General features: G+C 40.1%; 1 protein-coding gene across 1 annotated transcript; it reads left to right on the forward strand.

Moving 5' to 3' along the window:
* Positions 1-358: 358 nt before the first annotated feature.
* Positions 359-14,701, forward strand: BPIFA2 (BPI fold containing family A member 2). Its single transcript, XM_078149078.1, has 7 exons — positions 359-508; positions 2,395-2,539; positions 6,752-6,859; positions 7,667-7,819; positions 8,472-8,553; positions 10,979-11,042; positions 14,623-14,701. Exons 1-7 carry the CDS (start codon positions 367-369, stop codon positions 14,673-14,675), a joined length of 747 nt encoding a protein of 248 aa, XP_078005204.1. The 5' UTR covers positions 359-366; the 3' UTR covers positions 14,676-14,701.
* Positions 14,702-27,507: the final 12,806 nt, after the last annotated feature.

Raw genomic sequence — 27,507 nt, forward strand, 5'->3', positions numbered from 1 at the left:
GATCAAATTCTAGGTCTTTCATTCACTATGTATGTGACTTTGGGAAAGACTGTTAATCTTTCCTGGTCTGAGTTTCCTTATTTGTAAAATGAGTGCTGGCTTAGAACACCAAGCTTCCTCTTACCTCTAAACTTAGGATTTTGTAAGTATTTCCTTCTTGTCTTTGTAGCTTTAGGACCAAGTTCAGATTCTGACACATAGTATGCATTTCATAAATACTTATTTTTCATGGTTCCTTCCTAAAATAAGAGCAAAAATGAGAGGAAAGCACTCTAAAGGTAACAATCCTTCCTATCAATGCCCACCTTCATTAGGTCCTTTGATGCTCACAATCTGTCCCCTCTCCCTGCAGGAATTGGCCTAAAGATGCTTTCCCTTTGGAGACTTACCCTACTGTGTAGCCTGTTCATTGGCCCCTCCTGCTGCCTGCTGCATTCCCTAGTTCCTCTTCTGGGTAATGCAAAATCTGTTCTGAAATCAACCTGGTTGATTACAGACAAGCTTTCAGGTGAGTGAACAGGAGTGATGGTTAATGGCACAGGTGAGGTCTGTAAGGCCAGCTCTATCAATTTCATCCCATGACTACAATCCCCACAGTTGCCATCAGCTGAATGATGATGCTTGTTTATGTGCACGTCCAACAATTAGACTTTCCTAAGGTGTAGCTCTCCTTATTTCATGACTTTGCATTAATTGTTCTCCATGCCTGGAATGTTCTCCCTCCTAATCTTTGCCTCCTGGCTTCCTGACTTCCTTCCATACTTAACTCAAATCCCATCTTCTGCAGGAGGCCTTTCCTGCCCTCTCCAGCTGCTAGTGCCTTCTCTCTGTGATTGTCTCCCATTTACTCTGTATATGTCTTGTTCACACATAGATGATTTCATGTTGTCTCTCCCTTTAAAATGTGAGCCCCGAGAGGGACAGATTCTGTTTTTGCTTTTCTTTTCATCCCCAGCACTTAGAACAGTTCCTGACATATAGTAAGCACTTAACAAATGCTTGTTGATTGGTGAAAAGAAGGGTAGACTCATCAGATCCTAGAATGGGAGGGATGTAGGCAGGAATGTGCTAGAATTGTCTCAAAGGCAACTCTTAAATGATCAGTGTCAGCATTTACAACTCAGCAATCTGCACATTGTAAAAATGAAGGCCTGATTGATTGTTTTGATTATTATCAAGATTTAAGAATGAGATGGAGAAAATTTTAATGTTGCAGATTAAACGTAAAAGTGTTGAGCTTACATTTCCCCCAGAGAGCTAGTCCTCTACCAGCAGACTGCTGAGGGGCAGATCAAAAAATTTAGAGCTAATAAGAATCTTGGAAATCATCTAGTCACATGATCATGGTTTTAAAACCAAAAGGGACCTTAGAGGCTACTTGGTCTATTCCACGATTTTATTGATGAGGAAACTGAGGTCTGGCCCAGCTATGTGGCATAGTGGATAGAGCACTAGACCTAGAGTCAGGAAGACCTGAATTCAAATCCGTGCTCAGAATCTTACTATCTGTGTGACTCTGGGCAAATCACTCAACCCAGTTTGCCTCATTTTCCTCATCTGTAAAATGAGCTGGAGAAGGAAATGGCAAACCATTCCAGTAAGTTTGCCAAACAACAGTAACAAAAGCCCTAAACCCAAATGGGGTCATGAAGAGTGAGACGCAACTGGAAATGACTGCGCAACAACAAATCTGAGTCTAGAGGATCAAAGTTACTTGCCCAAGCTCATCCCGGTATTAGAGACAGAGGGAGGATTCCTCCAGATCTAATTCTCTTTCCACTTTACCATGCATTGCTGTTGTTTAGTTGTTTCAGTCATGTCTCATTCCTTTTTTGACCCCATTTGGGGTTTTCTTGGCAAAGATACTAGAACAATTTGCCATTTCTTTCTCCAGTTCATTTTACAAGTGAGGAAACTGGGGCAGACAGATTGAGTGACTTGCCCAGGATCACACAGCTAGGAAGTGTCTGAGGTTGGATTTGAACTCAGGAAGATGAATCTTCCTGACTGTAGGCCTTGTGCTCTATCCATTGTGCCACATAGGTGCCCAAGCATGCCCATGTATTTGGAATGACTGATGCTCCTGCTCCAAGCTCCAAATATAGTCTAGTCAAATCCCAGTTCCTTTGCTCAAAGTAGTATTAGTATTGTGCTTTTTAAAGCATCTTCAGTAGCCTTTAATTTCTATACATTTTCTGAGACACTCATCTCTCTACCTTTCTCCTCTGCTGACACAGAGAATCTTTTCCGTTTTTCTAATCTGAGTCTTTTAGGGTGGCATGCTTCTAATTTCCTCACTGATCCCTCTTTAATATCTGGTTTCACTCTTCCCACATACGAGGTAGTTGGTGTTCAGTAAATGCTTATTGATTATTTCATTGGTTTTATTGGCAGAGGTTGGTCAGGACCTTACAGATGTATTGGAAAAACTGAAGCTCTCTCCCACTGGAAAAATTCTGGAGCAGTCCTTAGGAGATGTTGGGAATTTAGTTGGCACTGCTGTGGATACTGTGGTCTCCAAGCTTGAAAAAATCCTTGGGTGAGTTGGGTCCTTTAGGCTTAAAGGAAACCTTTTGGGAAAGGCCTATTCAACTTCCTTTCTGAAGAGGCAGTTATGGGGTCCTGGTGGGTGGTCATAGGGTTAGAGTCTACTCTGTATCCCAACAGATTCTACCACAATAGAGCTCTGGGGTTCACTTGAGCCTCAGAAACTTCATGAAAAATGGATATAAATATGGGATAGGGAATGTAAGAGAGCTTAAGGAAACTATAGATAATCAGAGGCTAAGGTTTGGTGCAGCTAGGTGGTGCAGTGGATAGAGTGCCAGGACTGAAGTCAGGAAGACACATCTTCCTGAGTTCAAATCCAGCCTCAGACACTTGCTAGCTGTGTGACCCTGGACAAGTCACATAACTCTGTTTGCCTCAGTTTCCTCATTTGTAAAATGAGCCGGGGAAAGAAATGGCCAACCACCCCAGCATCTTTGCCAAGAAAACCCCAAGTGGGGTCATGAAGAGTCGGATGTAGCTGAAATGACTGAACAACAACAGTCACTGGGAGGGGAAAATACCTTTAAGTTTCTCATGTTAGTGACACTTCACTGTGCATTATTTTAACAGTTCTTCTCCCAAGGGCAGGCTGAGAGGGGGACAGGATTCACACAAAAAATGCTAAATGGGAAGGGAACCATTAAAGGGAGAAAACTGGGGAAAGAGATGGAGGGTGAGGAAACACTGAAGATAAATTTCAGGGACTTGATCCCATTTCCATCACTCTATCTCTTCCTCCTTGTTTGTAGATATCCTGTTCTTCCTTGGAATAGTTCCTCATCCAAAATTCTAATGAAAGTCCTGGACCTGGGTTATTTAGGCTCAAAGCATTTTCTGAAACACTCATCTTAGTGTACAGAACTTTATGCTTCACAAGGTGGCTGTGAAGAAAGCACTTTGTGAGCCTTAGAGGGCAATAGAAAAATGAATTATTATTTTTTTATTGCTATTGTTTTAAGATGAGATGCTGTGGTGGGGTGGGAAAAGTCCTAGACTTAAAGTTTTTTCAAATTTTATTTTATTTTAATTTTTATTTAGTATTTTATTTTTCCCTAATTACATGTAAAAACAATTTTAACATTCATTTTTAAAACTTTGAGTTTCAAATTCTCTCCCTTCCTTCCTCCCACACTCCCCCCATTGAGAAGGCAAGCAATTTGATATAGGTTATATATGTGTAGTCATGCAAAACACTTCCATAATAGTCACATTGTGAAAGACTATATTTCCCTGTTTTCTATCCTGTCCCCTCCCATTTATTCTATTCTCTCTCTTCTTTCACCCTGTCCCTCCTCAAAAATGTTTTGCTTCTGACTACCCCCTCTGCCAATCTACTCTCCCTTCTATCACCTCCCCTTCCCCCTTGTTTCCCTTATCGCCCTTATCCCCTTCTTCTCTACTTTCCTATAGGATAAGATAGATTCCTACACCCAATTGAATGTGTATGTTATTACCCCTTTGAGCCAATTCTGATGAGAGTAAGGTCCACTCATTCCCTCTCACCTTCCCCCTCTTTAAAAGCTTTTTTTTGGCCTATTTTATGTAAGATAATTTACCCCATTCTACCTCTACCTTTCTCTTTCTCCCACTACATTATTCTCTTACCCCTTAATTTTATTTAGATATCACCCCTTCATATTGAACTCACACCTGTGCCCTCTGTCTATAAATACTCTTTGTAACTACTCTCATAATGAGAAAGGTCTTATGAGTTACAGATATCATCTCTCCATATAGGAAAGTAAACAGTTTAACTTTAATAAATTCCTTACAATTTCTCTTTCTTGTTTACCTTTTTATGCTTTTCTTGAGTCTTGTATTGAAAGTCAAATTTTTTATTTAGCTCTGGTCTTTTCTGAAGAATGCATGAGATTCCTCTGTCTCATTGAATGTCTGTTTCCTCCCCTCTTGGATTATACTGTTTTGCTGGGTAGGTGATTCTTGGTTGTAATCCTAGATCCTTTGCCCTCCAGAATATCATATTCCAAGCCCTCTGATTCTTTATCCTGCTTGTGGCTCCACCATACTTGAATTGCTTCTTTCTAGCTGCTTACAATATTTTCTACTTGACCTGAGGGCTCTGGAACTTGGCTACCATATTCCTGGGAGTTTTCATTTTGGGATCTCTGTCAGGAGGTGATTGATGGATTCTTTCAATTTCTATTTTACTTTCTGGTTCTAGAATATCAGGGCCATTTTCCTTGATAATTTCTTGAAAGATGATGTCTAGGCTCTTTTTTTGATTATGGCTTTTAGGTAGTCCAATAATTTTCAAAGTCTCTCTCCTGGATCTATTTTCCAGGTCAGTTGTTTTTCCAATGAGATATTTCACATTGTCTTCTATTTTTTCATTCTTTTGGTTTTGTTTTATAATTTCTTGATTTCTTATAAAGTCATTAGCTTCTGTTTGCTCCATTCTAATTTTTAAGGAATTATTTTCTTCAGTGAGTTTTTGGACCTCCTTTTTCATTTGGCCAGTTCTACTTTTTAAGGCATTCTTCTTCTCATTTGCTTTTTGGACCTCTTTTGCCATTTGGTCTAGTCTATTTTTTAAGGTGTTATTTTCTTCAGTATTTTTTGGGTCTCCTTTAGCGAGCTGTTGACTTGTTTTTCATGATTTTCTTGCATCATTCTTATTTCTCTTCCCAATTTTTCCTCTACTTCTCTTACTTGATTTTCAGAATCCTTTTTTGAGCTTTCCCATGGCCTGAGACCAATTCATATATTTCTTAAAGGCTTTGGATGTAGGAACTTTGACTTTGTTGTCTTTGTCTGAGTATGTGTTTTGATCTTCCTTGTCACCAAAGTAAGTTCCTATAATCAGAATTTTTTCCATTGTTTGCCTATTTTCCCAGCCTCTTACTTGACTTTTTGACTCTTTGTTAAGGTAAGGCTCTGCTTCCAACATGGAGGGAGAACTGTCCCAAGCTTCAAAAGTTCTGTGCAGTTGTTTTCAGAGATATCCCTAGGGACCTGTAAGTTTTCTGTTCTTCCAAAGTGGTATGATCTAAGGAGAGGTGTTTACTCCTCTCCCGGCCTGTGCTGTGGTCTATGAGTGACCACAAGCATGCTTTTCTGTCCTGGAACTGTGAGGAGGGTTCCCCTGCACTGCTGCCATAAGCTCTGCTATTCTAGTTCTCCTCTTCGTCCCAGGACTGCGACCCAGATCCAAGTATGAGCAAAGCAACAGAGTCCTGCCTCAGTGCTAGCAAAGAGACCCCTGTAATCTTCTCCTGACCAGTTATTTGATCCCCTTCCCATCTGTGGGTTGAGAGCTGCAGAAGCAGCCACTGCTGCTGCCACTGTTGATTCAGTCACTCCCAAGGCCTGCTCCTGGTTTGCTGGGGCTGGGGCTGGACTGTGCTCCTCTCTCATCCTGGTCTGACAGACCTTTCCTGCTGACCTAAGTTGTCTTTGGCATCTGTGGGCTGAGAAGTCTAGAAACTACCACTACTGCCAGTGAATTCAGTCCCCTGAGGCCTGAGACCTGCTCCAGGTTTGATGGGGTCTGGTTTTTACTGGCATGACCTGTACTGAACTGTGCTCCTCTCTCAGCCTGGTGTAACAGGCCTTTCCTGTAGACCTTCCAGGTTGTCTTGGGCTGGAAATCTGTTTCACTCCATCCTTTTGTGGGTTCTGCTGCTCTAGAATTTGTTTAGAGTCATTTTGAAAGGTATTTGGAGGAGTTTGAGGGAGAGTTCAGGGGAGTCCCTGCCTCTACTCCCCCATCTTGGCTCTGCCTCCACAATACCAACTTGGAGTTTTAAACCTCAGTTTGACTCCTGCCTCTGACACTGTCTTGCTGTGGAGCTTTAACCACATCCTTTCTCCTTTCTAATTCACATTCCCCCTACCCCCAATATACCATGATGGTGTTGGACCAGACTAGGGGCCTTTTTTGTGTGATGGACCCCAGTGGAAGTTTGGTGATTCCTATGGACCCCTTTTCAGAATTATGTCGTTAAATACCTAAAATAAGATACACAGGATTAAAAAGGAAATCAAATATAATGAAATAGTTATAAAAAGCCCTCAAAAAACAAATTCACCTGAGACTAGATGATTCCTGAGAGTCTTTCTAGCTCTGACATTTGATAACCTAACACTCCAACTTTTTTTTCTGTCTCATGTTGCTCCCTTGTCTTCAAATCCTTGTCCCTGAAAAGAGTGATATCTAATGATCTCTATGATTTCTGTGAAGGTTAAAGGTTCAGAACCTCAAATTGCTGAAGACCGCAATGGAACTGGGTTCTGATGGCAAAAGTATCAACCTCAAAATACCTGTCAGTGTGACAGTTGCCTTGAAAATGTGAGTTCACATTGGGTAACAGGAGAATTCATGGGTGGCAGCACTGTGCAGTTAGACAGAGTTCAGGGTTGGGGTGAGGGTAGTCAAAGAACCTTGGTTTGAGTCCTTCCTCTGCCACTAATTCATTTGGCTATCTTAAGTTAATGACTTCTCTCTGGGGCTTTGTCTTCCTCCTAAAATGAGGGTACTGGAGTAGATTGGCCTCTCAGATGCCTCCCAGCCTGGCATTTGGTCAAATTTGGGTCTTTTCTTTAAATTGGTCTCATTTATTCTGGTTATAATTGAGTTTTTTTCAATAATTGCTAATGCTAGGAAACATTTCAATGTAACCTATCCTCATTTGTTCCCATAAAAAAGGGATAAATAATGTAAACTTCTGGGTTATATAAATTGCTGTGTAAGGGAAATATTTGGAAGAAGACAATGGGACAACGATATAAATGATATAAACTTGTGGAAATGTTTCTTTTCTCTAAAATTAGGGGGTTGGACTATGTGGCCTTCAGGAAACCTCCTACCTCTGATATTTTGTGAGATTTGTTCCTTATCAAAAACTGGTCTCTTTTGCTTTGGTTATAATTGATGTTTCTTTTAATAGTGTATAATGCCATGCAAGATTTTAATGTGACTCATGCCATTCCCATAAAAGGGATAAATGGTGTAAACTTCTCCATTATATAAACCACTGGATGAGGGAAATATCTGGATTCAGATGATGGTGTGGTGATATAAACTTGTGGGTGAAGGAAACACCGAATAAGATATGAACCTGTGGGTTCTGTGTCTCAATGGTTCTATTTCTTCCAGAAATCCTTTTTTCTCAAATAACAAACTGAAGGTTGGTCTGGATGTCCTTGCACAAATCGACATTGAGACTGATGCCAAGACTGGTGCCTCCGCTGTACTCTTTGGAGAATGTTCCAGTGACTCAGCCACTGTCTCTATATCTCTTTTGGAAGGGTGAGTATTACTTTCCATTTGTTCTGTGTTATTTCTGTCATTTGGGGTCAGAGGAAGAAAGGGACAGAGCCTTGTTCATAAGTTTACAGTTCTATTTCTCTTACTTTCCAATGCTGACCTATTTCCTCCCACTTTCTGGGTCTTAGCTTTCTTTTGAGAGCAGATTTTGATGGAGGAAGGGGAAGATTAAGGAGTGAAGAGAATAATATAGAACAGAGAGGCACTGACCTCACCGTCCTGCCATGCCCCATGTGACCTTGGCTAGTTTGAACTCACTTTACCTCAGTTCTTTTCCTTGTAAAATCATGGCAACAATGCTTTCCTCCAAAGTGGATGTGAGGATCAAGCAAGATCCTATAAGAGGGAAGAAAAGTGAAAGCACTCAGCAAATTCAAAACCATGTGATGCAGTTGCTAATTGTTCATATTAGTCAGGCCCTATTGAGATGTGTGGTAGGTCCAGGATGCTCTGGTCCATTTAACATTGGTGGTTCTGACATCTCGCTTTAAAAATTCGTGGTGTTTTGTCTTTTGTATTGCTAACATTCCTTTTCAAGGCCTCAGTCCATGGCTTTTTGGCATTGAGTTTGCCTATGGGCATATTCCCTAGATGACTCCTAACGCTGTTATGTCTCACTTTCTCTTTTCATCAGCGTCTCAGGTTTTCAGGAATTTCTCCTAACGGGCCTGGATGATCTTCTAGAGAAGTTAGTTCCTCTTATAGTGGAGAAACAGGTAGGTCCTACATCTTTTCTTCTCGGTATTCAATTCCACACACATTTCATTAACTGCTAGAATCATGCAGAGGGCCTGATGGTCTGTGCTAGAGATACAGAGATTGACAAAAAATGGTAGTCCTTTTCATCAGGGAATTTACAAGCTATTGGGAGATGAGATATGGCATATATATGTATATATACACATAATGTATATTTATCAAGCTATCTAAATATCTTTCTACCTAAGGGTGTTTTGGGCAGAGAAAAAGTTCAGGTAAGTGCTATCCAAAATTTGAGGAGCGAGAGGTCACTTTTACCTGAGATGGGGTTGGAAAGAAAAAAAAATACATTCTAGACATAGAGGACAGTGTCTATAATTTCAGAGGTTGAAGAGGGCAGGAATAGAATAGTTATCCCTTACCCATCATGACTTTCTCCATCACAATTTCAATAAATTGTAGGTTGGCATAAGAAATTAAAAGGGAATTTTGGGGGAGTTTTGTGGAAGCCACAGATGACATGTGAAGGTCAGAAGATGATACAGAAAAAGTTTAGAAACTCAGAAATGCATAAAATATATGTACAGTGTTATATAGTATCAAGATATTTTATTTTTTAATACCACAATAATTTAGACTTCTTTGGTATGAAGGGAGGGCCAAAAAATTTATGTGGATTTTTGTGCCCCTAATCCCCTTGATGTGGAAGGTATAACTGTATATCAGAAGGAGTACTGTGAGTTAAGGATGGTCAAGTAGATTGGAACCAGGCTGAGATGGGGTTTGAATGCCAAGGTCTGGGAATTTAAATTTTATTTTATGTGCAATACCAGAGGATACAGTAGATAGAATACTGGGCCTAGAGTGAGGAAAACCTGAGTTCAAAACTGGTCTCAGATGCTTACTTGATGTGTGACCCTAGGCAGGTCACTTAACCCTGTTTGCCTCAGTTCCTCATATGTAAAATGGGTTAAGAGAATAAAATGGTGAACCACTCCAGTATCTCTGCCAAGAAAATCCCAGGTAGGGTCACAAAAAGGTGGACATGCCTGAAATAAATGAACAAAAACAACAGATAGGGAATCACTGAAAATTTTTGAGTAGAAGAGTGACATGATCAGGGTGATACATTATGAAGTTTCTTCCCAAAGGATGAACAGAATGGATCAGTGAAGAGAAAGACTGGAAACAAGAATATGAGTCCAGAGGCTATGACCATTGCTCATGTGAGCAGAAATGATGAGGGCTTGAACTAAGGTGGTAGTAAGGAGGTGGGGATGGGTGAAAGACATACTGTAGGTAAAAAGAGGACAGGATTTTCTGGCATGTGGGGACAAGAGAGAGAGAGAGGGTAAAGTCAAGAATGACTCCAAGGTACAAGTCTGGGAGACTGGGAAAATGGTGGTACCTTTGGTAGACAGAGACATTAAGGAGAAAGGCAGGTTTATGAGCTTGAGATAGAGGCCATTTAGGGATAAGACCAAAAATGAAACCCTGGAAGGTCTACTTTCTCTGATGGATGGATATTGTTTCTGAGTGGATAAACTCAGGGATATCAGTATGCCCCTTTGTTGTTTGTATTTAGCTGTTTTTAGTTGTGTCTGGCTCTTCGTGACCCCATTTGGGGTTTTCTTGGAAAAGACACTGGAGTGGTTTGCCATTTCCTTCTCCAGCTCATTTTACAAATGAGGGAACTGAGGCAAACAAGGTTAGTGACTTGCCCAGGATCAAACGGCTAGTAAGTGTTTGAGGACTGATTTGAACTCAGGAATAGGAGCGTTCTTGACTTCAGGCCTGGTGCTCTGTGCACTATGGCACTACCTAGCATGCTCCTTTGGCAATTGCTATTCCAGTACCCCTTGCCAAGGGAAGGCCAGCCTACTATAGTCTGTGTGTACTTTTCTTTTGGGTATGATGAATGCCTTCTTCCCCCAACAACCTTATCAAATGGGACTCAGGTGCTGCTTCTCCATCCTGGTCTGAAATTGTCCCTGTTAAAGATGCTGCTTGCCACTCTCATACTCTTTATCAGAAAAAGACAAAGTCTGTTAGGAGAGGGATAGACTTGTTCCCACTTAGGAGAGCTGAAGGTCTTGTATCCTACCCCTATGTATACATACACACATAAACACACCTGCAAGCACACACAATCATATATGTGTACACTGGATTTGGAGCCTGGAGAGCTTGGTTCAAAGATCAAATCTAATTTTCACTATTTGTGTAACTCAGGTATAATCCTTTAACCTTTTCAACCCTCAATTTTCTTTATAAAATCTGCACAATAATTCTTGTACTATCCATCTCAAAGATTTTTTTCAAGGAACATGCTTAGTCAACTTTAAACTACATAGTAAGTATATTTTTTATCATCAAATTATTACTGTTATTATAATTACCTTCTGCCGATGTGGACTACTCACCATATGTTCTTCCTTGTAGGTCTGTCATCTCATCAAGAGTTGGGTACAACTCCTGGATGTTAGCATGGTTCAGAACCTGATAAGTAAGTTTGTCTTAATATTTTTTTTTGTATTCTCCAAAGCTCTGACCAGAAATGACAGAAGCCAAATATTGAAGTTCACCGTAGCTTGTCTCTGTCCCCTTTCCCACTGAAGTCTGACCTGTCATCTCACTCTAGGCCTGTAGTGTCACCAGTTATTAAAAGCCAGGCTAAAGTGTTAATGATACTGTAATGGAACAATTTGGGAGATTGAGCCTAAAAGTGTGGGAGTGAAGAGGTCTAGGACTTTGGGGTGCTAGAACCCCAAGATCGCAGTACCAGGCCCTGTCTGAATGAATTCACCTCAAATCTTCTTCCAGCCATAGGAAAAGTTTATTAGTAATAAAACACTTAGGCCAGGTGATGCCTGAGCGGTCATGAGAAAAGCTCAGCCTTTGGGGCATGAGAGATTCTCAGCCTCTGGATGGGGGCCAGTGTGGATCTTAAATACAATAAAATCACTTTGGGTGGCCAGAGGAGGGTGCTGGGACAAGGGTCTAGGTAAGGATTCTAATTGGGGAGGTCTGAATAAACAATAGGAATAGCTAATGGGGGGAACAGGAAGGCATTTGTCAAAGGGAGATGAAGGGAGTCAATAAGGAACCTGAAAGTTTAAGTGTTTTATGGGGCCTGTAATGGAGGGAGCTGGAAGGCATCTTAGTAAGGTCAAAAGGTGTAGACTAAGGCTTCCAAAGGGAGATAAGGAGCTGGGGTCTGTAGATTCCCTTTAGGGTAAAGGTGTGTGGGGGGGACATCACTGAGCTCACCCCATCAGGAGCTGCCCTGTGTGTTTGGTAGTTTTAGCTGAAGTATCAATGGTATGCGGATGGGTGAATTCAGTGTTTGATGAAGAAAGGAAATAAAGATGGGAGGGAGGAAGGAAAGAAGGAAAGAAAGAAGGAAAGGGGAGAGATGGAGGAAAGGTGGGAAGACACATTTGGAAGACAGAGAATGGTGAACATTGAAAATCCCATTTTGAGCTGTTCATTTTGAGTTTGTTGGGAGTGGTGTAGAATCTGCAGGGCATAGATTCCAACCCACACCAGTTAGCTTCTTGCTATTTCATGTTCGATTGTGGTAGCCCCAACCTTGGCCAGAGACAGACCCCCAACCCTTGAATTGCTGTTGAATGGTAGTAAGAATAATGATTCCTTTATGCATAGCACTTGAAGATTTATCAAAAACTGCTTTTAGCAACTCTGTAAGGGTATTATCATCCCCGTTTTACAAGTGATGAAACTAAGACAAAGAGAGGTTGGGTACCTTATTCAGGCTCAGACAACTTGTTGGCATCCCTGCTGATAATTGACTCTAGATTGGCACTCTGTCATCCAGTCCTCTTTCTACTCCACAGTTGCTGTTGTTTGTCCTTTGTTCTTGAGGAGGATCATGACATCAGGGAGGTGATGCCATGGCTTGCAAGTGAATTAGATTTAAGTGAGGAAGGACTGTGCAAAGTCACCAGCCTCACTTTCTCCTTCGGAGCCATCTGGGTCCAGTGGAAAGATATAGATCAGGACAACTGGACATGGCCCTGGATGCAGTGGAAGACCTTGGCCCTTTTAAGCTAAGGTCTTTCCCAGGTGTCAGTTTGACTGAGGCAATGCCCATTCAATGATTAAAGCTAGGTAAGAAAGGAGGCAAAGAATGTCCTCTTTTGCCTAGTAAAAAAAAAAATCAGTCTGGGAGGGGAAGACCCTCACTGTTTCTGGACAAAATAGAAACAATTGCTATTTACATTTACTCTGAGCCAGCAGGGTCCGTACAATGACCGGGGCATGGGCTGGGAAAGGTCAAGATATCTTGTGAGGTTTGAATAATCAGGACAAATAATAATCTGTGAGTGGTTACAAGTTGCCCCAGTGGGGACCCAACTGGTCAGTTCCAGGTGGGCAGTGCAGCTCCTTCCTTCCTTCCTTCCTTCCTTCCTTCCTTCCTTCCTTCCTTCCTTCCTTCCTTCTTTTTTTTCTTCTTCCTCTCCTCTCCTCTCCTCCTTCTCCCTCTGTCCACATAGGGTATAATACCCTTACCTGAGGGTGCTCTGTCCAAAGGAATGTAAATTTTGATGGCTGAATCCTTGCAAGATATCTTAGGGTTTACAGGTTAGATTTCTTTCTTAAGGACCATGCCTTAAACTCAGATCATTCCACTCCACACTACTGCTTTTCTAAAAAGAGGTGTGGATTTGGAATAAGAAGTTCTGGGTTCAAATCCCAGCCTTGCAGCTATGGGACTTAAGGCAAGACTCTTCCCTGGGACTCAGTTTCTTCATTTGTGAAATTAGTGGACTGAACTAAACTATACTCCTCTGGCTCCAAATCCTACAATTAACAATTATAGCTTTGTCCTCACTTAAATCTCACCAATTGAACTAGGGGGTTATCTGTTAGCAACTTATGTTAGAGCCCTTTATAGCTATGTCAAAACATATAGGCATTTCTTACTAAATGAAAATTGGTTCCTCCCATTTCTTTAATGACTCATGGGACTCTAGTCTGCATGGGAAAATTATAAAAGCCAGTAGAGAACAAATGAGAGCCAGAGCTAGGTAATTGTCTCCTGCCTGCTGCTTCTGCCTCCTATTTCCTTGATCTTTACTACCTTTGGTGGTTTTCCTTCAGGCTTAATGTGTAGATATTGGCTCCAAGGTGGCTCATACTTCTAGGAATGAATTGTAACTTGGGCAATGTAACCAGAGCTGTTCCTCAGTACGATGAATTTTAGACCACACATGTGGTGAGTCACTGTAGAGAAACAAATGAACTTAGCAGAATAAAGAGTTAAAATAGGAAGCTACCATACCAACTACATCCCCGTGAAGCCCTCGCTAGCCTAGGACCACCTTATCCTTCCTCTGAGTGCCAGTCTTCTCAGTAGTAATTTCCCAACATCCCTGTATCTCCATCTTTCACTACAATGGCCTAATAGTTTCTCTCAAATGACTTGGTCTTAAAAAGTTACTTTGAGGGAGTAATTTATACCATTTTGCTCTAAGCCCATTTTATAATGCTTTTTTTCCTCAGGAACAGAAATTGCTCTCCTCTGGTGTAATGGGAAGAGCAATGGACCTGAAAGCAGAACGTCTGGGTTCTAATTCTGTCTCTGCTGCCTACCTGTCTGGGGCCTTAGGCAAATCTTTTCCCTTTTCTGAACCTCAGTTCAAAATGGAGTTGAGCCAGATGGTATTTTAGTTCTGATCCATATCTAACTTCTGTAACCCTAAATCTTCCTTGACTCTATTGACACAGAGAGAGAGAGAGAGAGAGAGAGAGAGAGAGAGAGAGAGAGAGAGAGAGACAGAGGCAGAGAGACAGAGACACACACACATACACACACACACACACACACACACAGAGAGAGAGAGAGAGAGAGAGAGAGAGAGAGAGAGAGAGAGAGAGAGAGAGAGAGCGCTTTCATTTATAAAGTTCAAGGTCAACTAATCATTTAGTGATTTCGATGGTCTTGCTCTCAGACTTTCTCCCTAACCCAGACTGTAGAGCTACTGTAGCTCTAGGATATAATTTGTCAAATAATTTTCTTCTAATTTCAGAAATTTAGATCAACACTTAATGTTTCCTTTTAGACACACTTCCAACTGAAACCAGTGTGGATGTTCCTTTGAATTCACCCTTATGAATACTCTATCCTGTCCCACCTAACAAGTAAGAATACCTTACTTTCTTCACAAAGCCCTGAAGAAGAAAGGCCCCTTATCTCAAGGGACCACAGAATCTTCATCCCTCATCACAGTGATGGTCAGAACTTCTGGTTAGTTGGTCCAGTGGTTAGAGATAATGGGGCCAAGTTTCCATTCTAGTATGAATCTGTTGATGTCTTTCTTTCATAGCTACATAATGGGCCTTAACCCTAGCCTCAGAATGATTTCTGTGTCTGGCCCCAGTTCTAATTGTAATCTTTGCTATAGGCTAAGCCTTGAACTTGGTCATAGACTGAGCCTTTCTTGTGATTTTCTCCTTTTTTCCCCAAGAAAAGATTAATTTAATTAATTTTTTTTTTTGGTTTTTGTTGTTTTGGGCAGTGGGGTTAAGTGACTTGCCCAGGGTCACACAGCTAGTAAGTATTATGTGTCTGAGGCCGGATTTGAACTCAGGTCCTCCTGCATCCAAGGCCGGTTCTCTATGCACTGTGCTACCTAGCTGCCCAAAGATTAATTTTTTTTAACCAAGCCACAGACTAATCCGTGGACCTGGGCCCTCTTTGAACCTAGGAAATGGATATAGATTTAGGATTGAACCTAGGTACAAACAGACTCTGAGCCCATGCATAGATTAGGACAGAAAGGTGATTTGGATGTCATAATATAATGCTGTTTTTTTTTTCTTGTTACAGGTTCATGTTCTATTGTCTTTGCTGAATTCCCTTATAACCTAGTCCATGGATGAGATGTCTTTGAGGTCACTCAGTTTAAGCTAAGGCTTGGATTTACTAATCTATGGGTGTCTTCCTGGTTATCCTCAGGGTCTGACTATCTCCTATTCCGTTTCTTCAACCAGGATCCTCTTTGTGAATGGTGGGTACTATATTTGTTTTATTCCCTTGGCAATAAAAAGATTTGTTTTCAATGTACCTGATCTGTGTCATCTTTTTGAATATGAGTACAGAAGTATAGACTTACCTGGAGGAGAAAGGCTCTTGATCTCAGAAGTGTAGTTGAAGAATACCCAACTAGATGTAGAGTAGGCCCATATTTGCTCCTATCTTCTTGTGAAACCACGGACAATCCTTTGACTGTCTTGGGCCTCAATTTCTCCATCACCAAAATGAAGGTATTAGACTAGATGATATTTTTTAAGATTAATTTATTAATTAATTTTTAGTTTTCAACATTCATTTTTATAAGATTTTGCGTTCTAAAAATTTCCCCCTCCTCCCTTTTCCCCTCCCCAATATGGCATGCATTCTGATATAGACTATACATGTATAATCATATTAAATGTATTTCCACACAAATAAAAAAGAGAAAGTAGTTTGCTTTGATCTATATTCAGACTCCATAGGTCTTTCTCTGGATGTGGATAGCATTTTCCATTAGGTAGACTAGATAATCTTAAAATACAATTCTGGCTCTAAAGTTCTGGAATTATTTAGAAGTTTCATAAGTTCAACATTTCAAGAGAGAGATATGTGAGTTCCTAAGTTAGCTGGTACCTGGAGCAGTTGTGGAGCAGACATTGAGCCAAACATATAATTTCAATAGCTTGTGGTGTAGACTGATTATGGCAAGGATGGGAAGAAAGGCTGGCTCTTATGATTTGTCATCTCAGAAGGAAGACAGTAGCAATGTGAGATCTAGAAAAGGACTCCTGCAGAAGGCAGGATTTGAAGTGAATCTTGAAGGAAGGCAAGGAAATTAGGAGGTAGAGGTGTGAAGGGGAACTTTCCAGGTGTGAGGGACAGATAGCATAAAGTCTCAGAGTCAAAACTCGGAGTGGCATTTTTGAGGAACATTAAGAGCTCTAAGGAATTCAAAGAGAAGAGGCTCTCTGCCTTTATGGGGAAAAAATAGAAAACCGTTGTAACACTCCAGATAAAAGAGTGTTATAAGACCCAGGTGAGGCAAAGGCTGGAGGTGATGAAGACTGAAGCTGCCCTTTGGAGGGCAGACTTTGAGAATCCAGAGAATTGACCTGACTAGCAGAGATGCTGTGCCTCATGAAGACTTTTTTGGCTGTGTTGTCTGCCTGGCTCTGTCTAGTAGCAACTACCCAGTCTACCCCAGCAGCATACGAACCCCCGTGATGAGCTAGCTCAGCAGCAAAGCAAACAGTTCCACCCTGCCTAGTAGTGCATTAACCCATGCAGCTGACTGGACAGCTAGCTCCTAGTACCTAGTGCCTAGGGTCTAGGTACAGACAGTAATTAGATACTGTGCTCTACAGGGAGCAAGTCTGGAGAAAGAAAAGATATCTAAGTCTTGCTATTCTAAGGTTGTTTCATTGGCCACTTGTGTTCCCTATACTCACTAAAACTGTATTTTACTACTCTTATCCTCTTTTGCCCACTCCCCATGGATTATGCATATTTGTGAGAGAGTGTACCTCAAGTTTTGTGGGAAATGCTTTGTAACAATTGTTTTTTTTTTTCTATGCCACTTGAATAAATCCCTTTTCTAAAGGACTAACTGAATATATTGTCTAGTTGTTAATGAAAAGCACATTGGTGGGACTTCATGAACTGCAGTGTTGTATCTTCAGAAGCTAGAAGAGGGCCTGACACATAGTAGATACTCAGTAAATGCTTTTTGATTGATGAACTGTCTGGGAAAAGAGAAGGGACAAAAGAGGGAGACAAATAGATAACTGACTACTGGGTTGGCTCTTTTTACCACATATAGTGCTGGACTCGGGGAATGGGGAATAATTTTGTCCTCATCTTAAAAGAAATTATTCAAACTGTCTGTGTTTAACATAAATTATTTCCCTTTCCCAAAATGTCCAATCAACTTGGTAAATTTTAAAAGTTTACAGAAATGTGTCATGTGTTAGGTTCCAAGCGTTTAAAGTAGACATATTTCCACATTAATCATGTTGTTAATGAAGAATCAGAACAAAAGGGGGAAACCACGAGAAACAAAGAAACAAACAAAAAGAGAAAATAGTTTGCTTTGATCTACATTCAGACTCCATAATTCTTTCTTTGAATATGGAAAGCATTTTCCATCATGTAGACTAGCTAATCTTAAAATATAATTCCAGCTCTAAAGACCTTTTTTTTAAAAAAAAAATTGAAAGTTTCATAAGTTCCATATCTCAAGAGAGAGAAATGTGAGTCCCTAAGTTAGCGGGTACCTGGAAAAGTCGGGGAATAGACATTAAACCAAACATACAATTTCTGCCTAAAACATATAAAATATGAATGAGATTCTCTCTCCATTTACAAAACGGTCTCAGGTCTACTTTAGAAAAATTAAGTAGTCCATGCTGCTGGTTTTGTAGGTAATGCTTCAAACACTTCTTCATTACTTAGCCTCTAGCTAAGATTTTGCATCAGGAAAGCTAGAAGTAGAAAAGATATTATATAGTTTATTGTCACTTGAAAATATAAAAGATGATCTAAAAGTTCATTACAACTTAATCAAAATAAACCTTGTTTTGCTCCAGAAATGAATGTCTTGTCCTCATTTTAAATTTTGAACAGAGCAGACATTCCAAATTGCTCTCCTTAATTCTTCTCCCATCTCGACCACCATTTCTCCTTAAATACTATTGAAAGTAGCTGGCAATACTTTGCCCAAGATCTCTGGGATACTAGTGCCCTTTTCTCTCTAAGCCACCAGTCCTGCTCCCCACCTGGCATCTGCAGCCATCATCCATGACAGCAGTCCTTTGAGATGAACTTGCAGTGGCCTCTGCAAGAGTCCTGCCTCCTCAACAGCCACTGCTATGGAAAATCAGGGGAAAAAGTTCTCAACACCAAAGTTTTGTCACTGTTCAATGGTTTGAAGTCAGAAATGTATGTGGTTTTATTAATGGAAATGACCACCAGGACTTCCCTCTTATTTGACTCCCTGAGAGTCTCTACTGTTCTCTGAGGGAGTACTTGTATCATTTCCTCCATCTTCTCCATTAGAATGCAAACACTTCATCCCTATAAAGTATTTTCTGATTGCTAATTTGTATTTATTTGTTCATGTTTCTCTAGGTTTGTATTTCAAACTTTTACTCAGCCTTGGTCTCTTCATCAGGAATGCTTAGAAGTCTTTTATATCATTAAAAATTAATTTTATTCTTCTAGGTTTACAGTTAGTTTTTCTGGATAATTTATTCTTGATGGCATCAAGCTTATATCTTTTGACTTTTGGAACACTGAATAGTAGCTGCTAAATCTTACATGATTCTGACTGTTGTTTCTTAGTATTTGAGCTGTCTGTTAGGATTTTTTGAGATTTTTTTTTAAACTTGGAAGGTTTGGATTTTGGCTATGATAATCCTTGGAATTTTCATTTTGGAGTTTGTTTGAGAATGTGACTGATGGCATCTTCCTATTTTCACTTTGCCCTCTGGTTTTAAGAGAGCTGAGCAGTTTTCTTTTATAATTTCTTGAAATACGATGCCTAGGGTTTCTTTTTTTTGGTGGGGTGAAGGGTTGATGGTGGTGGTGATGTCATAGTTTTTAGGTAGTAGGCTACTGATTCTTAAATTATCTGTCCTTGACCTGTTTTCTAGGACAGTTGTTTTTTGACATGAAATACTTTATATTTTCTCTTCTTTTTTGAATCTTTCAACTTTGTTTTAATATTTCTTATTTATTCATGGAGTCATTAACATCTGTTTGGTCCATTCTAATTTTCTGGAAGCTTGATGCTTGGATAAGGCTTTGCACTTCTTGGGCTAAGTTGTTAATTGTCTTTACAAGCTTCTCTTCCATCATTTTCATATTTTTTCCTAATTCACTCCTTCACCTCATTTCATTTGTAATATAATTTCAAACTCTGTAAAGAAACTCATATTATTTATTCTAAAAATTCTGACTGATCTTGTGGGCAAGCTGTATTTTGTTTTGGAATTGTTCTTCTCTTATTAGTTTGTGTCCTGAGCATCTCTGGCCTCATAATAACTCTTTATCTGTTTTTGTTTGTTTGTTTGTTTAAATCATGCTTCCAGTGGTCTGCTCTGGGCAACCCAGCTGGCCTTGCTGGGAACTCTCAGGGTTGAAACTGCAATTCTGGCTCTGATGAGACAAGACTGAGCCCACAATAAGTTCTGGGCACTGAGTCCATGCTGCTGATCTGGGCAGGGGGCCAAGTCCAGGTCAGCTCTGGATATCCCTGCACTGCTGGATTTACTTAGAAGTCTAGGTACTGAGTCCATGATCCCTGTTAGTCTTGTCCCATAGATTCTGCTCTTTTCACTTGGCTATTAAGTCACTTGGACTGGAAAGATGACGTTCAGTAATTTCTTCTTTGATTCCCCAATAACTACAAGATCCAACATTCTTCTTGGATTATTATTGTTATTATTATTATTATTATTATTATTATTATTATTATTATTATTATTATTATTATTATTATTATTAGAGTAATTATGGGGGCAGCTGGGCTTCTTTCTACTCCTCTATCTTGCTATCCCTGTACTTGCAGAATTTTTGTTTTTACCTTGAAAGCTCTGGATTCTGATTCTGACATTACTAGTTGTTTTTAATTTGCAATTTCTTTCAGGGGTTGACCAGTAGATTCTTTCTATTCTCCTATGGTTCTTAAGTTCTGGGCAATTTTTCTTTTATGATTTCTTTTTTTTTTATTGTTACTTTTATTTTGTTAATTTATTTTTATTTATCAACAAACACCTCCATAAACTTTTGAGTTTTAAATCTTTCTCCCCCTCTCTGCCTACCTCCCTCCCCAAGATGGTGTGGAATCTAATATAGGCTATACATATGCATTCTTATTAAACATATTTTCACTTTAGTGATGTTATAAGAAGTAGAACTAATAGGAGGAACCACCAGAAAGAGGAAATGACACAACAGAAGAAAAAAAAAGGAAATAGTATACTTTGATCTGCATCCAAACTCCATAGTTCTTTCTTTGGATGTGGATAGAACTTCCCATCATAAGGCTTTTGGAGATGTCTTAGATCCTTGTCTTGCTGAGAGGGGTTAAGTCTATCACAGTCAGTCATCACTCAATGTGGCTGTTACTGTGTACAATGTTCTCTTGGTTCTGCTCACTTCATTCAGCATCAAACCACACAAGTCTTTCCAGGTTTATCTGAAGTCTGCCCATTCACCATTTCTTATAGCATAATAGTATTCCATTACATTCATATATCACATTGACAATTATGATAACTATCTCTGTCTTTCTCGCTATCCTTTTTCTCCCCTGTTTATGTTTTTCTTTCTCCTTTCCCCTCCTCATTAATGTTTTGCTTTTGACCACCACCTCCCTCAGTCCCACCTCCCTTCTATTACCCCCTCCCTTTTCTTTCCCTTTCCCCCCTACTGCTTATAAAGCATGTTAGATTTCTATACCTGATTATGTTATTACCTTCTTAAGCCAAATCTGATGAGGGTAAGGTTCAAACAATGCTCATCTCCCTCCCTTCTTTCCCTCTGCTGTAACAGATTTTTTGTGCCCTTTCCTGTGATGTAATTTACCCTTGTCTGCTTCTTTCTTTCCTTTTCTCTCAGTACATTTTCTTAGATCAGATTAATTCACTTACTTGAATCCATTTAACCACTTGATTAGATTTTTTTCATCATTACATCAAAGTCAATTCATATCCACCCCCTTTATGTATAACCCTTTTAACATGGTGTAATAACAATACAGTTCTTAAGAGTTACAAGTGTTATCTTCCCTCGTAGGGATGTAAAGAGTTTCCCTTATTAATAACATGTTGTTACTTTCTGTCCTGTTCACCTTTTAATGTCTCTCTTGAGTCTTGTATTTGAAGATCAAATTTTCTGTTGAGCTCTGGTCTTTTTTATCAGGAAGGTATGGAAGTCTCCTATTTCATTGAATATTCATCTCCTCCCCTGAAAGATCATGCTCATTTTTGCTGGGTAGTTGACCTTTGGTTGTAATCCAAGTTCCTTTGCCTTATGGAATATGATATTCCATGTCCTATGGTCTTTTAACGTAGAAGCTGCAAGGTCCTATGTAATCCTGACTGTGGTTCCATGATATTGAAATTGTTTCTTTCTGGCTGTTTGTAGTAGTTTCTCTTTGACCTGGTAATTTTGGAATTTGGCTACTATATTTCGTGGTGTTTTCAATTTGGGATCTCTTTCAGAAGGTGATAGGTGGATTCTTTCTATGGCTATTTTACCCTCTGGTTCTAGGACCTCAGGGCAGTTGTCCTTTATGATTTCCTGAAAGATACTGCCCAGGCTCTTTTTTTCATCATGATTTTCAGGTAGACCAATAATTTTTAAATTGTCTCTCCTGGATCGATTTTAGAGGTCAGTTGGTTTACCAATGAGATATTTCACATTTTCATCTATTTTTTTCATTCTTTTGCTTTTGTTTGACTGATTCTTGCTCTCTCATAGAGTCATTAGCTTCCACTTGCTCAATTCTAATTTTTAAAAATTGTTTTCTTCTATTAGATTTTTGTACCTCCTTCCCCATTTGGCCAATTGTATTTTTTAGGGACTTGTTTTCTTCAGTGTACTTTTTTTCCAGTTGGCCAATTGTATTTTTTAAGGACTTGTTTTCTACAGTTAATTTTTGTCCTTCCTTTTCCAAGCTAATGACTCTGTCTTGCATACCTCTCATTCCCCCCCTCCCCATTTTTTCTTCTACCTCTCTCATTTGACTTTTAAAAGCCTTCTTGAGCTCTTCTAAGAAGGCTTTTTGGGCTTCAGACCAGTTCATATTCCCTTTTGAGGTTCCAGATGTGGGTTTGTTGACAATGTTGTCCTCTTCAGAATTTCTGACTTGATCTTCACTCTTCTCATAAGTAATGAATCTATGTACGTTTCTTTTTGCTCATGGTGTTTGCCTATTTCCTGGCCTTTAAAGAGATTGAGCTCTCCTGCTGGGGAACAGAGGGCACTGACCCAAGCTTCTTGTGTTGGGAGCCTAGGTCTTGGTCACTGGCTTTGTGTGCTGGGGCCTCCAATGTTGGCAATTGGAGACCATAGGATTCTGGCAGCTTACCAGGTGCTGGGCTGGAAACAGCAATACTAGAACTCTAGGGGTAGGATTGGGTAGTGTGGCTCCTGGAGATTTCCTGCTCACCCAGGCCTTTCCTTCCTTTTGCTTTCTTCAGCTCTTTTCAGATGGATATTGTAGGGTGTTTATCCACCTGGGGCCCCTTGGAACACTGCTTCCCTTAGTTTTGCTGAGGCACTGGGAGAGCCAACTGCTGTAGAATGCCAAAGCACCTGGTCATTTTCTGAGCTGGTTTCCACCAGTTCCCCCACCCTCAATGAGGCACTTGGGGGTGCAGGTGTTGGTGTTTCCCTGCTCCACCACCTGAGCTTCAGGATCTCCTCCTGGTAAGCTGAGGTGGGGCTTTCCACTAGCTTGCTAGGATGCCTCCCTTTCTGTACTGCTCCCTTTCTCCCAAGGAGAGAGGGACCTTTCCAGTTCATTCCTCAAGCTATCTGGGCTACTGGACTGCTGCACACCATCTTTTTTCTGATTCAGCTGTTCCAGGGTTTTTCCTGGGGTGATATTTTCTGGGCTTTCAGGGATTAATAAGGGAGGGCAAGAGAGACTCGCCTCTTACTCTGCCATCTTGGCTCCTGGAACCTGTTTGCTTATATTTTTAACCCCAGCATGTTTAGTTCAGTGCTTAGCACAGAAAGAGTAAATGCTTTAGAAATGTAATTTATTTATTAATTATTAAAGTAATTTATGTCTTTGAGTAATTAACTTACTAGTTATTCCTGAGTATGTGGAAGTCTTGGACTAGATAGAGGTTCCATAAAGACAGCAGCAACTTTGTCTTATTAATATACCCTTTAGACTCCCCATCCTGCCCCCTGCCCCAATAGAACAGAAGAATGCAAAGTATATACCTAATAAATGTTGAAAATAAATATATCTGGTGCTAAGAAAAAGACTAACTTTGAGGATGATACTTAACTTAGAGGACAATAGGAATTTACAGTATCATAGGATCATAAATTCAGAACTGTAAGGGATCTTAGAGGTCAGCTCATCCAATCATCTCCTGTTCCAGGGTTTTTCCTGGGGTGATGTTTTCTGGGGTTTCAGGGGTTAATAAGGGATAGTAAGAGAGACTCACATCTTACTGCACCATCTTGGCTCCCCTCTTTTATGATTTCTTGAAAGAAAAAAGCATTCAGAAGTTTTTGTTTTGTTTTGGTTTTTTGTCATGGTTTTCAGTCTGATCATTCTGAATCCATCTATCTTCCATTTGTTTTCCAGGTTAGTTGTCTTTGATAACTTACACTTTTTCCTGCTTTCAAAAATGTTAAAACTAAACATTTCTTATTGTCTCATGGAATTTTGAGCCTTGTTTCCCTGTTTCTATCTTTCCAGGAGTTTACTACTTTAATAAGCTTTGTACCTTCTGTTTTAAGCTATTTATTTTCCTTTTTTTTTTTTTTAAGAATTCTAATTTCATTTCTTAATACTCTATGAACTAGAGATCATGCCATATTAGAGCAGCTTGGAGGAGTGAGGGCATTTAGCGTGCAGAAGAGGAGATATGGAGGGAAGCAGGGGGAAGGTAAGAGAGATCTTATTTCACATTTTTTGCCTTCATGATACAAATGTTCATTCCAGTCAATCTAGAAAGCTCCCCATTCTCCATACATGGCATTCTATTTCTCAGATTCATGCCTCTGCACAAATGAGCCTCATATTTTCCTCCTTACCTTTGTCTCATGACATTCCTAGCTTCTTTCATGGAAAGTTCAGCTGCATCCTCCTACATGGGGACTTTCCTGCTATTTATCCCCTTCCTCCTCTCACTGCCCCCCCTTTTTTTTTAATACTCACAGGTATGTTATATCCTCCAGTAGAATGTGGGCTTCTTGAAAGTGAACTTGTTTAATTTTTTTTCTTCTTGGTATCCCTAGGATCTAGCATAATGTATTTCATTTAAAAGGCCCTTAATAAATGTTTGATGAACTGAATGAGTGGAATTAGGCATGTTACCCTTAGAGGATAAAACTAGAGGTAATTGAGGGAAGTCACAAAGAGGCAGATTTCTGCTCGATATAAGGAAAAATGTCCTAATTAGAGACAGTTCTCACATGATGCAAATTTGACTTTACATAAAGAGTTCTGAAAGAAATCCACATTGCGAAAAAAGCACCCTATGTTAACTCTACTGTACAATACTAAGCTTTCTCTCTCTGCTCCTGCCCCTCAGCACTCTGTGACCTTCCACTTCTCTCCTCACTTAAAAAAATAAATTGAAAAAATCCTAAAAAAAAAACCCCTCTCCAAGTGAAAGTAGAAGAGCAGACCTAGAAAGACTACTGCCACTGCCTCCAGATGGGGATTTGGCTCTGGTGCTGAGAGAGGAGACCTTTGTCCCCTGTGCTCCATATGGTGCCCTGCCTCTCCTTCCTGGGTCCAATCCCCATGTGTCTGCCACCCCGTTTCTTTCTCTCAGTTCTGATCAGGCTTCTGTATGGCTGCCCCCATCCATTTCTTCTCCTACACTGACTTCTTTGTCCCAGGTCCCCATATATTCCTTTTTATTAATTAATTTATTTTTAGTTTTCAACAATCACTTTCATAAGCTTTTTAGTTTTAAATTTTCTCCCCCTCTTTTCCTACCTCCATTTCCAAGATGGCATGCAATCTGATACAGGCTCTACATATACATTCCTGTTAAACATATTGTCACATTAGCCATGTTGTAAAGAAGAATTAGAACCAATAGGAGGAACCACAAGAAAGAAGAAACAAAACAAAACAGAAGAAAAAAAAGAACAAATAGTATGATTCGATCTGCATTCAGACTCCCTAGTTCTTTCTTTGGATGTGGGTAGCATTTTCTATCATGAGACTTTTGGAGATGTCTTAGATCCTTACATTGCTGAGAAGAGCTAAGTCTATCAATATTAGTCATCATACAATGTGGCTATTACTGTGTAAAACATTCTTCTGGTTCTGCTCACTTTACTCAGCATCAAACCATACAAGTCTTTCCAGGTTTTTCTGAAGTCATCCTGTTTATCATTTCTTATAGCACAGTAGTATTCCACTACATTCATATAGCACAACTTGTTCAGCCATTCCCCAGTTGATGGGCATCCCCTCAATTTCCAATTCTTTGCCCCCACAGAAAAAGCTGCTATAAATATTTTTGTACATATGGGTCCTTTTCCCATTTTTATGATCTCTTTGGGATACAGCCTTAGCAATGACAATAAGAAATGTTAAAGTCCAACAATTTTTGAAAAATACAAAAAAATGTAAGTTATCAAAGACAACTGACTGGGAAAACAAATGGAGGAGAAGTGCTGGGTCAAAGGGTATGCACATTTTTATAACCCTTTGGGTATGGTTTCAAATTGCTCTCCAAAATGGTTGGTTCAGTTCACAACTCCACCAACAATGCATTAGTGTTCCAATTTTCCCATATCTTCTTTATCATTTTTCTGTTTTGTCATGTTGTCCAATTAGATAGGTGTAATGTGATACTTCAGAGTCATTTTGATTTGCATTTCTCTAATCGATAGTGATTTAGAGCATTTTTTATATGACTATAGATGGCTTTAATTTCTTCATCTGAAAACTGCCTGTTCATAGCCTTTGATCATTTGTCAGTTGGGGTCCCCATGTATTCTTGAACCATGTGCCACTATCTTCCCTCAAGCAGGTGGCTCCTGTCCTCCCTCCTTCCCTGCCTCCCTCCCTTTTTCACTTCTGAGGGTGAATCTGCATTACACAGTGCTTTACATAGAGGTTTGTGGAATGGTCCACTCACATAAAGCAATAACTGATTGTATTAGAGTCTTCCAAAATGGTATAGGTACCTTTAGGAGTGAATGACTGTCCTGTCACAGGAGGTCTTCAAGCAGAGATTCTGTCACCACTTTTGAGGGAGGTTATGGAGGGAATTCCTATTCAGATACAGATTGACTTTGGTGACCTCTTAAGTTCCTTCGACCTCTGAGACTTAATCATTTGAGGATTTTCCAGTCATCATAAGAAGTAGGTAGTGGGAGTATGATTGTCTCTTCTAGAGGCAGCACCATATGTTTAAAAGAGTATTAGAGAGGCAGACTCAGACTAAAGGGTAGCAGGAAGTAGTACAGCCTCACTCTATAAAATTCCTCCAAACAGATCTAGAAAATGTAACAGACCAAATCTGGATGAGGAAAGTCATAGTGAGTTATTTATTCAATTCAGTTTAGTATAGAGGTCTGCAGACACTGGGGACAGAGTTAGGCCAAGAACATATTACGCAGAGCATTCTAGTTCTCAGGGAAAGGTCATGCACTAGGGCAAAAGGAGGTCCCAGATTTATACTGTGGGGCAGTTACCTTTGTCTGAGAGTGGCATTCCTGAGTAGGAAAACCCTAGGTGGTATACTGAGAAGGAAAAATGTTCAGAAGCAAGCACCAGCCTTGTAGCTCAGACTCCAGGAGCAGAGCAGGGTCTCAGTCCCAGCATCTAGCCCAGCCTACAGAGGAATATTCAGAGTGGGGATCCTATAGCAAAGGGGAGCCTACAATTCTGCCACTCTGAACTAGCAGAACTTTTTAGCTGGTAGAGAGGCGTTGAGTCCAGTACCAGTAGGCGATTGCTCAGACCCAAACCCAGGTCACGAACTTGCAAAGCTCAGACCAGGGGGGCAACAATTGGACTTTGCTCTCAGTCAGATCATTTTGGGAGCACCAAAAACTTCTAGGTCCTCATGCTGTTACTGAGTTCTTCGACTAATACAACATTCAATACCCCAAGAAAGTAGCAACAGGACAAGTCTAGATCTTCCCTTCAGAAGTGCAGCAGAGTGCAATTCTAACTTTAAAACTGAAGTGAGGAAGTAAGCTGGATGAACAA

The sequence above is a fragment of the Phascolarctos cinereus genome, unplaced genomic scaffold (genome assembly GCF_003287225.1).
Source record: "Phascolarctos cinereus isolate Bilbo 61053 unplaced genomic scaffold, phaCin_HiC Scaffold_2;HRSCAF=192, whole genome shotgun sequence".
Lineage (NCBI taxonomy): Eukaryota > Metazoa > Chordata > Mammalia > Diprotodontia > Phascolarctidae > Phascolarctos > Phascolarctos cinereus.